The 12,447-nt window shown below is 37.7% G+C and overlaps 1 protein-coding gene across 1 annotated transcript in view; it reads right to left on the minus strand.

Moving 5' to 3' along the window:
* The window catches only part of nonC (serine/threonine-protein kinase Smg1), a 1,411,261-nt gene that overhangs the window by 334,814 nt on the left and 1,064,000 nt on the right, over window positions 1-12,447 (minus strand). The window contains exon 61 of the mRNA XM_090378365.1: window positions 8,292-8,379. Within this exon, the coding sequence (XP_090234491.1) occupies window positions 8,292-8,379 (88 nt within the window). The remainder of the gene's footprint in view (window positions 1-8,291; window positions 8,380-12,447) is intronic.

A 12,447-nucleotide genomic window follows, 5' to 3' on the forward strand; every position in this document is an offset into this window, starting at 1 on the left:
AAAATCCCACATTATAAGAGACTCTGATTTACTGGCCCACTCTATTTCCCTGTACAATTTCTTATTATATTCATCAAAGTAATTAGGCCTATAGCACACTCCGACTCTCAATTTTGATCTCCCAATGCTTATGTCACACCAAACTGACTCGACACTGCACTGTCCAGTGCAGTGTCGATAGTCCCTTCCTATCCTGTTTATCCTTTCTGTACACACTGTACTCCCCAAATTCCACTTCTGAATTCCTTATATCTGTGTGACACCATGTCTCTGATATCCGAACAAAATCTGCATTTGCTGTTTTGAGCAATACCTCAAATTTATTTACCAAACTCTTAGCATTGGTGTACACACAAATATACATGCATCCGGTTCCTGTTCTTAGCTACCCTAACACAACCCATGTGTTTACTTGTACCGCAATGACTCCCAACAGTCTCTGAAATATCATGCATCTTGTTTTCCAGGCTGCTGCTCATTCCAATGAAAGCAGTGCAAGAATCACTTTCACCTCTGCCTGCGGCTACTGTTAAACTATTAGTCCTTGTATCTCCCCAAGCTAGCAGTTTTCCGACCCACCTAACACTGCCACGATAGCATCATGGTTGCACCAAATATTGTTGCACCCTTTCTATTTAAGTGTATCCCATTCCTGCCTGTGGAAGCAGTCTCTCCTGTTAACAAGTACAGACCGGGCTGAAAAAAATTCTACCCGTTGAGCCTTGCACAATCTTTCCAGGGCTGAATTGATCGACAAGGCTCTCATCATATACTCCCTCCTATCGTGTCTGGGCAGAATTGCAGACACTTTCAAATTGAACCCTAATTCACGTCTTTTTTTCAACAGTGACTTGTACTTGTTAAGTAATTCCGCCCGTCTCTTACTCTTAATATCATTAGTGCCAATGTGTTCAACTATATCACCTTTTGTGCCCTTAAAAGATAGGGGGTATCTCCAAAATTTGTTCCAGGCTTTGTTTTGCTCTTTTTTGCATTCTGTTGTTTTGTATATTTATCTATGATATTGATGAAGGTATATCAGGCTTAGTGTCGAAGTTTGCAGATGATACAAAGGTTGGCAGGGTTGTTAATGGCAGTATGCTACTGCAACAGGATCTGGAAAAGTTAAACAGATGGGCTGAGAAGTGGTAACTGATGTTTAACAATGACAAATGCAAAGTACTGCATATGGCTAGAAGTAACCCCAGAGGAACGTACTAACTAGGGCTTACAATACCGGGATCCTGGTCATTTTTTCCTGGTACTGATACAAAAAATACCGGTTTTTCAGTTTATTTGTTTGTTATTTGGTTTTTATGAGCATTAGCAACTAAGGCCATATTGCTCAGGGGATATGCGGTGGCCATTTCCTGACCTTTCCGCATCCTCCATTTTTGGTGGTCATGGGCTCCAATTCCGGTCTAATCAAGAAGCCTGTGCCACGCACTGCTGGTTCTGCCCACCTGGCTACGGAGGCGCTCGGTTTTTCGGTACTAATTTAAAAAAAATAATTTTTTTATAATTTAATCACATAAAGGTTATAAAATCACCTGTATGTGATTATGACGTTGTTATTTCTACTATCAAATGTTCGATAAATCGTCGATAGGACACCATGCAACATTGCAACCTGTCCACAATTCTCGGACAACTTTATGTCTGACCGTATCGTAACTCCCAAGTCCCATTCCTCCTCTACTTGCTTTAGTTCAGCTCCACCAAGTGTATAAGTTATTTTGGGGTTGCTGTTCCCCAGGTGTAAGACTTTGCATTTTGCTGAATTAAAGCATAGCTGTCACTTTTCTGATCTCCCGGAAGTCTATCTGGGTCACTCTGAAGAAGCTCTGCTTGGCAGCGATCATTAACTACTCAACTGATCTTTACATCATCTGCAAGTTTAGACCTAACGCCCTCCACACATGTCATTTAAGATAATCAAAAACAACAGTGGTCCCAATACTGATCCTTGGGGAACCCCACTACTTACTTTAACCCAATCTGAGGAATAATCATTTATCACAACCCTCTGCCTGGTGCCCTCAAGCCATCATGCTATCCATCTAAGGATTTTCCCTATGATTCCAGCCTGCTCCAACTTATAAAGTAGCCACTCATGTGGGACTAAGTCAAATGCTTTGCTGAAATCCAAATAAACAATGTCGAAATTATTCCCTAAATCCAGCTCACAATTGTGACCTGTCAAAATGGCTAACCAGATTTGTTAAACATGATTTTCCCTTTACAAAACCATGCTGTTTATCCTACAGAATTCCATTTCCATCTAAATGATCCTGAATTCCACCCTTGATCATTGCCTCCATGATTTTCCCTACTACTGAAGTTAGACTGGCTGGTCGGTAACTTCCCGTTACACTCCTAAAACTGCCTTTATGTTCCAATTTACACCAATCCAACGGAATCTCTCCTGGCCAGTGATGCTCTCATAACTAGCCTTAATGGTTCAATGCACTCACTTGCCGCTTCCTTTACGATTATAGGGTATATGCCATCAATCACAGGAGCCTTACCCGACTGTAGGCACGAAAGTTCTTATTAAATAACCATTTGAAATTTCAACATCATTAATTACATTTTTTTTTAACTTCACTTCCATAATATCTCATCGACACAAAGGGTTTTTTTAATGTAAATATCAATGCAAAGTAACTGTTGAGTTCATCTGCAACTTCAGGTATGTTATCTAATACTATCCCACATCCATTACATAAGGGTGCAATCTGATTTGTCCTTCTGTTCTTTGCATTTATATATGTGAAGAATTCCTTAACTGCACTCTTTGCTTTCTTCTTTATTCCTTATCCCCACTCTTTGTTCTCTCCCAGACTCAGTAAAGAAACTATAGTGAAAATTATACTTCGCTTAATAAAATGTCTTTCTCCTTCAGAAAATGATGAACATATTTCAACCATGGAAGACCAACATGGAACAGAACATCAGTGTTCTGCAAATTCTTTCCAAATAAGAAATTGCCCGATTCCAATGAGATTTTAAAAGATGAACGAGTCTGAAATTAATGAAATACTTTTAACTATTTCTGCTAAAAAAGTTCAAAGCCTAGAAAATATGGACTGAGATCGTCTATGATTATCTCAATACAACAGTACCAGAATAGAATCCGAAAGGGCGTTTTCTGCCACTAATCTAATACTGTATGTACCAAAATTAGATCCATTTTAGGCGATCATACTACTGATTGCTTATGTTTCTTAAGAGCTCGCTTTATTCAGACAGGTAGTGTGGATGCTTAAACATAATTAAACTTTGCAGTAACAATATGTATTTTTTTTTGCTTTTAGAATCATTAGAAATATTTAATGATTTTTTTCAGAATATTTATTATTGCAATAAAAGTTTATTTAAAACATGAATTCAAGTAATTACAGTACTTGTTTTTAACTTAATTTATTGCACCTAATTGTCTTCAAAATTTATTGAGAAAAATGTTTGTTTTTGAAATACCGGTATTCCAGTTTCATAAATTAATAATATCGAAATACTGGTATTAAGATTTTGACCGGTACTGTAAGTCCTAGTACCAACTGTGTGGTACTACACTTAGGGTGTTAGAAAAATTAAAAGACCTAGGAGTAACTGTGCAGTCATATATGAAGTTTTCCGAGCAATGCAGACAGGCTGCAAGAGCAGATCATGAGGTTTTGTCAATGATATACAGGAATTTTGCTAGCAGGGAAAAGGAGGTGATTGTCCCTCTGTATAAGGCAGTGGTCAGGCCACACCTTGAGTATTGCATAAAGCTCTGGAGCAAATCTACATCCTCATTTTAGGATGTAGATTTGCTTGAGTGTGTACAGAGAAAGGCAACAATTTGGTGAGGGGAATGAAGGGATCCTCTTACCAAGAGAGGCTTAAGTTCTGCAAATTGCAGCGGCGAGGTGATCTGATTGAGATGTAAGGCCTTGAATGGGTTGAGCACGATGAATTCTGATGGGATTCTTCTGCTTGCTCAGATTATGAACCTAAGGGGGCATAAATTCAAATTGAGGAAAGACAGCTGTAGAACAGATGGAGAAATTTGCCTTTGGCCAGCGGGTGGTTAATTGCTGGAACAAACTTCCATCTGTCATTGTTGAAGTTGATAGCTTAAATAAATTCCAAGAGGAATTGGACAAATTTTAGAGGGAATGGTTGAGTGAATTTGTTTTTTGGCTGATGCTACATAAGCTCGTACGCTTGCTTTCTTGCATCAGATGCCTCTATTACTAATATCACCCTTTGTGCTTTTAAAAGATGATATTTGGTCTACAATGTCATCAACTTTTGGTCCTAGCAGACATACCACGGTCTTATTCCACCTAACCTTTTTGCACAATATATTTCCTGTCTCCCTGACAATAACTAACTCCTGTGGGACCAGTGCATTCTGCCCAGGAGGTTGCCACTGTGTTGTTGGATGATCAAGTGCAAGCTCTGGCATTGATGTGGGCAGTGAGAATTTTGATTGTGTGAATTTTTTTTTTTTTTTGGCTGATGCTACATAAGCTCATACGCTTGCTTTCTTGCATCACATGCTTTTATTACTATTATTAGGGTTTTGCGTATATTGGAAATCGTGTTGGCTCTTTGGGAATTGTTTGCTCTGCCACATGCAATAACTTGTCTATGATATATATGTAACAAGTGTTTACATATGTCAGAAGTGGTTTGAACAAGCAATGGATCTAATGTTAGCATTTTTCTATATTTCGCTCAGTTTGCCTCCTCAATCTCCACATTGGTATCCTATTGGGATAACAGATGATATTTTTCTTATCATGGTGTTTATCACAGGGAAATAGTTACTTTAAAGGATCTTTGAGTACTTCCCAACTTTCACTTGTGAAGGGGTGCAGGGGAGCATACTGGGAGTCAATCAGAATGCTGGTTATTTGTTGTTGTTATTTGGTTTTTTTAGGAGCATTAGCAACTAAGGCCATATTGCTCCGGGATATGAGGTGGTCATTCCCTGACCTTTCCGCATCCTCCGTATTTGGTGGTCATGGGCTCGAACCCCGGTCTAATCAAGAAGCGTGTGCTACGCACTGCTGCTCCTTCCCACCTGGCTACGGAGGCGCCGAGAATGCAGGTGTAAGCAGTAGCATGAGTAAGTGTTCCATCATTTAGCAATGTTAGATTGTTGTGGTCTAAAAACATTTCGATACTCTTATCTGTTTATGTCAGAATTTCTGCAAATTGGGTTACACCTATTCAGGTTCCCAAATAAACAAAGTGGTTAGGACAGTTGTGTAAGGAGATCATCCAAATCATACATCTTGGTTTGGTGGTAAATACATAGTGCATGTCGTCACATAGATATCAATGACTATACAGACTGCTGTTGCTTTTAAGGGCTACTGAGATGAATGGAACTATACAGAAAATGTGAATTTACTAATATAGCAACCCTTCCATCTGTTGTATTTTCACCTATTCTGTCTTTCCTATAGACTGTATAGTTTGTTTTTTTACTAATGGATTGTCTTTTGTTTTGATGCATGTCTTTGTGGACAGAGACAAATGAAAGCATACTTAATTTGGGAGTAACAGATTTTTTTAAAATTTTTTTTTTATAAAAATTCCAAACATAAAAGGTATTAGAACCTAAAGTATTTAGTACCATGCATGGGTTGAAGGTTGAGAAGGTCGAAGAAGATACTTCCTGATATTAATTTTAGAATTTCTGCAGATTATAATTTTCAGGAAATACATACAAAGGAAGATTGTTCCAGAAAGGTGTAAATGAGGAAGAAAATAGTTGGCTCTATGAGTTTGAAGTTGGACAATAAATGGATGCTGACTGATTGTTGCATGTGTTCAGGCTTTGGGGGGGAGAGAAGGGGGGAATTATAGAATGCAACCTGAGGGAATATCACACACACACACACACACACACACACACACACACACACACACACACACACACACACACACACACACACACACACACACACACACACACACACACTTGTGAAGCACATTCGGAATGGTGGTCTTTGGAATGCCAAGCTCCAGGCTGCAATGAGTGATGGATTTCTTTCAGACTATGTATGCAAGACTGTCTTGAGCGCTCCACATACTCTTCAGATGTTGGTGGTCGGAATTGGAGATTTCTTAAAAAAACCAATGTATTATAGTTTTGTCTGTTGGTGCTTCTTGTCAGTATTGATGTTGCACCATTATGACATTTAAATTCAGCATACCACAACACACACTGTGCCTTCTGTTGCACAGTTGGCATCTTACTGACACTGACTGAGGCGGTGCACATAGGAGTCATTCAGCGCACACTCATGGCACAGCCAAGGTCATTGTTGAGGTGTCAAATAAAACTCAGTGGGTTACCACACTGTTCGCTGCTATGATCACAGCAATTGATCAAATATATCCAAAGATAATTAAAAGGGAAATCAACACACACACACACACTTTGGAAATATTTGATCAATTGCTGTGATTGTAGCAGCAAACAGTGTGGTAACTCACTAAGTTTTATTTGATACCTCAACAATGACCTTGGGTGCACCATGAGTGTGCGCTGAATGACTCCTACATGCACCACCTCAGTCAGTGTTAGTAAGATGCCAACTGTGCAAGAGAAAGCGCAGTGTGCATTGTGGTATGCTGAATTTAAATCTGTCATAACAGTGTAACATCAATACCGATGTACTTACAGATAAGGCGCAGCAACAGAGAAGACTATAATACATTGGTTTAATCAGTTTAAGGAAACTGGCAGTGTAGATATTAAGAAATCTCTAGGCCAACCACCAACATATGAAGAGTATGTGGAGCGCACGAGACAGTCTTGCTTACATAGCCCGAAGAAATCCATCGCTCATTGCAGCCTGGAGCTTGGCATTCCAAAGACCACCATTCCAAATGTGCTTTATAAATGACTGAGACTACACGTATGCAAGATTCAACTCAAACATGAAGTTAAACATGAAACTTGAAGACCATCCCAGATGTACTGAATTTGTTAAATGAGATTGACAAGGATGAAAGTTATTCAAAACACATTTTTTTAGCGACAAAGCAATGTTCCACATAAATGGGTGTGTTAATCGTCACAACTGAAGAATTTGGGGGTCACAGCAACCAAATGAAGTTCACCAGTATGTATGTGATACTCTTAAAATAAACGTGTGGTGTGGACTAATGCATGATCGCTTGCTAGGCTCATTTATGTTTGCTGAAAGCACAATAACTGGCAACATTTATTTGGATATGCTTCAGCTTTATGTTTTCCCTCAAGTTGAAGACACAGAAAGAGAGAAAGGAGTTTCTGTGATTTTTCAGCAAGATGATGCACTGCCTCATTTCAGCCGTAATGTGCAGAATGCCTTAAATGACAGGTTTGCTGATTGTTGGATTGGAAGAGGTGGACCTGTGCCTTGGCCACAAGAAGTCCCGACCTGACACCATTAGACTTTTTCTTGTGGAGCTACCTAAAGAACATCGTCTACACAGAAAAGATTTGCAATCTGCACCATTTAAGAGAGAGAATCACAGCTGCAATAGCAACCATTATGCCAGAAATGACTGAGTGCACATGGACAGAGATTGACCTCTTGGATGTTTGCTGAGCAATGAAGGGTGCTCATATTGAAACATACTAAGGTATGAAGTAAAACTTGAGATATTCCTGTAGATATTATGAAATAAATAAATTCATTGATTGATGTATTTGCATTGTTAATTTATCATGAAACCATGGACACCTTTTTCGGTGACCCTGTATATATATAGACAAATAAGTTAGATAAGTGTATAGGTAAAGGTGCTGACCTGTCAGGTGTAGCTACAATGGAAAAAATTAAATTAAAATAAAAAGTGCTTGAAAAATAAAAGCAGATTACATAACTTTTCCTTATCATATTCTTTTGTCTTGAAATTACTCTTTCTTTGTTAAAATTCAAGTAGGGCTGTTTGCTATTCATTCAATTTTTCTTTAATTGGAATTACTTGGTTTTAATTTTAGTGCAATTTAGCATTTCAATTTTTCTTTATCTAGAATTAATTGGTTTAAAATTGTAGTAATAAATATACACAGCAAGCATAATGAAATATATACACTTGACAGATCAGCACCACTACCTATACACTTATATAACCTATTTGTCTATATTTCATTATGGTTGCTGGGTATTTTTACTATTACTAGTAGTTTCCTGGATCCATAAACCATTATAATATATTTGTTCATTCTTTTAAACATTCCATTTTATCACTACAACCTATTATTTTTATTATATATATATATATCTACATACCTGAAATTTCTGGTTCCGTTCCCTTCATCAACAATTCAAAACTAGTTCTCAATTGGTGTACTAACTTTAAAGTTTGACATTCTGGAGCCTGAAAATAAATTAGCATAAGCGCTAGCTAAAGCATATATATATACACAGGTTATTCGAGAGAGGCCTACACTATTATATTTTTACAACAACAAAATATAAATAGAATTATAAATCAGAATTTTTTAAAACAAGTAGCATCATTATGTTCCATCGAGAACTTCTTAGGCAATGCTTGTTTTACAATTAGATTGCTAAAGCCCAAGCAACAGGTTTCCATGTAACTGTAATTTGGCATGAAGTTCTTACAGCAATATTTGATGCACATTTGGTATTTCAATATTTGAAACTATATAATATGAACCTGTACTTAAATTATAACCAGGTTACTCAGGTTTAAGCATGTTGTACACAGACTAATTATCATTTCTATGTCTGCTCAAATTTATCATTTTCATAGGTGTCTGTTCACAGGTAGTGAAAATTAATCATACATATATTGCCATATATTAATACAGTGTTAGCAATAGTAAAATAATAAAAGGAATCAAATAGATACAGCAAAAGTTAGGGGGGGGGGGGAACAACACAGAAACAAGGCCCTTTTGTGATAACATTACCCGCTTCATTTGTCCATCCATTTTTCCAATCAGTCTTTAAATTTTGCCTTTAGCCAGCAGGTGGTTCATAGTTGGAATAAGATGTAGTGGAGGTCGAAAACTGAAATAAGTTATAAGTTCAAGGCAGAACTAGGAAAGCCATTTGGAGTGAAAGTATGGATGAAATGGGAAGGTTTTTTTTTTGGTTGATGCTATAAAAGCTTGTTTTCTTACATCATATGCCTCTAGATGGTATGTATAGCTTAGCTTAATTTTCAGCACTCACCTCATAGTAATCTGCTTAGCTAGTGGAGAGATTTACCACATACATAGTGGTTATAGGATTCTAATAAATTACAGGGATAATGGGTTTAAAACTAAGTTGCGGGCCACAAAACTTTTAAGAAAGGAAAGTGCACCTTCCATTCTATGGTTGCCTAATTAAATTAAATGAAGAAAAAATAAAGAAAATTAGAAGCTAATAGTCGCGCACGAGCAACTTTCGAGATTCCTCGTCTTCAGTTAGCTATAGTGAGGGGGAAAAAAGAGAGCGCGCTTGTGTTATATACGGGTTGGGTTCCCGAAATGCATTTCAGTGCACGTGGAAACTTAATGCGTGCTAAATTCCAAATGGGGGAGAAATTGGCGGGAATCTTTTTGTTTAACACGTTGAGTGATGTATGGCGCTTAAACCATTCGATGATGAGGGCTTCGTTTTCAAGGATTTTGTAGCTAGAATTTAATTTAATTACTGTGATGGCTGAATCGATGAGTGGGTTGTAATTTTGAGATTGGACGTGTTGTGTTAGTTCTGTACTTGCTGAATTAGTTTTGAAGCTATTAAAGTGGTAGTATGCAAGCGTGTTGGAAATTTTTGATGTCCCGAATTTTGCTGTTGTACTGTCTATGTAACATGCTTGGCAGTCTGATTGGCATTTGATCAAATATATAATGTTGTTGTAATCTTGTGTCTCGTACTCGTGTGTTGTCTTGTATGAATTGAATATGGAACTTAACTTGTTATAAGATGTGAATATTAATTTGATATCGGTATTTTTAAAAATCTGTTGAAGTCTTCTAGAGTATTGTTGATGATATGGGAGCGCGATAAGAGGTTTATGTATCTTATTCTTGTTCATGTGGTTAATAATTTTGTTTGGGTTATTAGAGTTATTATGAACTTTGGTGATGGTTTCTTTTATTAGTTGTGATGGGTATTTTTCTGTCGATGAATTTTTTGGTGAGGTATTCCAATTCTACAGATATAACCACACACAAACAGACCTATCTGTAGAATTGGAATACCTCACCAAAAAATTCATCAGATATGAGAAAAGAACGACGAATGTTAATAGAGGGTTTTTTTTGTATTTTAATTTCTAAATTCTTGGCAATCAATAACATAGTATAATTATGTAGAATAATTAAAATTTTGCCTTCATTAAACAGGAATGTGTGGTTTTCATTTATCACATGGAATGCTACTTAACTCTTGAGTTTAAAATACATCTGGTAGATCCAATGTAAGAAGAATCACAATCCTTACAAGAAATGTGGTAGATGATATTACGTGTTTGTTCGGAAGTCGATAGCACCGTGTGATTTTTGAGTATAGCATATAATTTACATCCGGTTTTGCAACTATTTGCATTTCTGTAATTCCAAAAAGGTTGTTAATTTGTCTATACCAGGGTTCAGCACACAGCATTGAAATAAAATATTTTTTATTAATCCTGTCATTATGTTTGTTATTGATTATTTTGTCTTTAGCTTCTAATTTAATGCTATTGATAGAGGTAATTGGGTATCCTCTATTTAGGAACCTATTCATCGTGAGTCAGGGTTAAATTTGAAAGTGTCCGCAATTCTGCCCAGACGCGGTAGGAGGGAGTACATGATGAGAGCAGTGTCAATCAATTTGGCCCTGGAGGGAATGTGCAAGGCTCAAGGGGTAGAATTTTTTTCAGCGTGGTCTGTGCTTGTTAACAGAAGAGACTGCTTCTACAGGGATGTTTGTTTGTTTGTTATTTGGTTTTAAGGAGCATTAGCAACTAAGGCCATACTGCTCTGGGGATATGCGGGGGTCATTTCCTGACCTTTCCGCATCCTCCGTATTTGGTGGTCACGGGCTAGAACCCTGGTCTAATCAAGAAGCGTGTGCTACGCACTGCTGCTCCTGCACACCTGGCTACGGAGGTGCCTTCTACAGGGATGGGATACACTTAAATAGAAAGGGTGCAAGAATATTTGCTGATGCTATCGAGGCAGTGTTAGGTGGGTCGGAAAACTGCTAGCTTGGGGGAATTCACAGACTAAAAGGTTAAAAGTAGCTGCAGGCAGAGGTGAAGGTGATTCTTGCACAACTTCTATTACAATAAGTAGCGACCTGGACCGAAGGATGCCGGGGGTTTCAGGGACTGTTGGCAATCATCGTGAAACAGATGGGTATATGGGATGTGTCAGGGTAATTAGGAATAGGTGCATGTATATTAATGCTAGAAGTAGAGTAAATAAATTTGATGAATTTGAAGTGTTGGTCAAGACATCAAAGGCAGATATTATTGGGATATCAGAGCCGTGGTGTCACACTGATATTAGGAATGCAGAATTGGAATTTGTGGAGTAAAATGTGTACAGAAAGGATAGACATGATAGGAAGGGAGTAGGTGTTATGCTGTTAATTAAGAAAAACATAAAATCAAAAGAAGTGCATCCAGTTCATATAGATGAACAGTGCACTGTTCAGTCAGTTTGGTGACTCAACAGTAAAAGCAAAAATAAGAGTAGGAGTGTGTTATAGGCCTAATGACTCGAATGAGTATAGTGAACAATTGTACAGAGAAACAGAGTGGGCTAGTAAATCAGAATGTCTTATAATGGGGGATTTTAACTTCCCAGATATTGACTGGAACTTGTGGATTGGTCACTCACACACTAGTAAGACTTTTGTGGATTTATTCGATGATTGTTTTCTGCAGCAGCATGTTCGAGAGGCAACCAGAGAGGGTAATACTCTTGATCTGGTTATCATCAGTGATCATTCGTGTATTAACAATTTGCAGATAAAGGAACCACTAGGTGGCAGTGATCACAGTGTACTGATGTGGAATTTACTTAAAGATATAATTACCATCAGGGGTAAAGGAAAGGGTTTTTGTTTCCGTAAAGGTGGGTACAGTGGTCTCAGACAGTTTCTAAATTCTGTACAGTGGGAAGCATTCAAGGAATTAATCGTGGATGCTACTAAAATTTTCATACCTATTAAGAAATATTGTTCAAGGTTTAGGCCTAAATGGTTATCAAATGAACTAATTAGACTCGTGACAGAGAAGAAAAAAGCATGGGATGCATATAAATTATCAAGCGACACAGAAGCCTATGGCAGATATAAGCTAGTCTGTAATCAGGTCACAAAGGAGGTTCGGCAGGCGAAGGCAGATTACGAGAAATACTTGGCAAAAGATGCTACGAAAAACAGCAGGGATTTCTTTACTTATATAAACTCTAAAAGGAAGGGGATGAATCTGATT

Source organism: Mastigoproctus giganteus, chromosome 7 (genome assembly GCF_048544385.1).
Source record: "Mastigoproctus giganteus isolate SK-2022 chromosome 7, ASM4854438v1, whole genome shotgun sequence".
NCBI classification, from domain to species: domain Eukaryota; kingdom Metazoa; phylum Arthropoda; class Arachnida; order Uropygi; family Thelyphonidae; genus Mastigoproctus; species Mastigoproctus giganteus.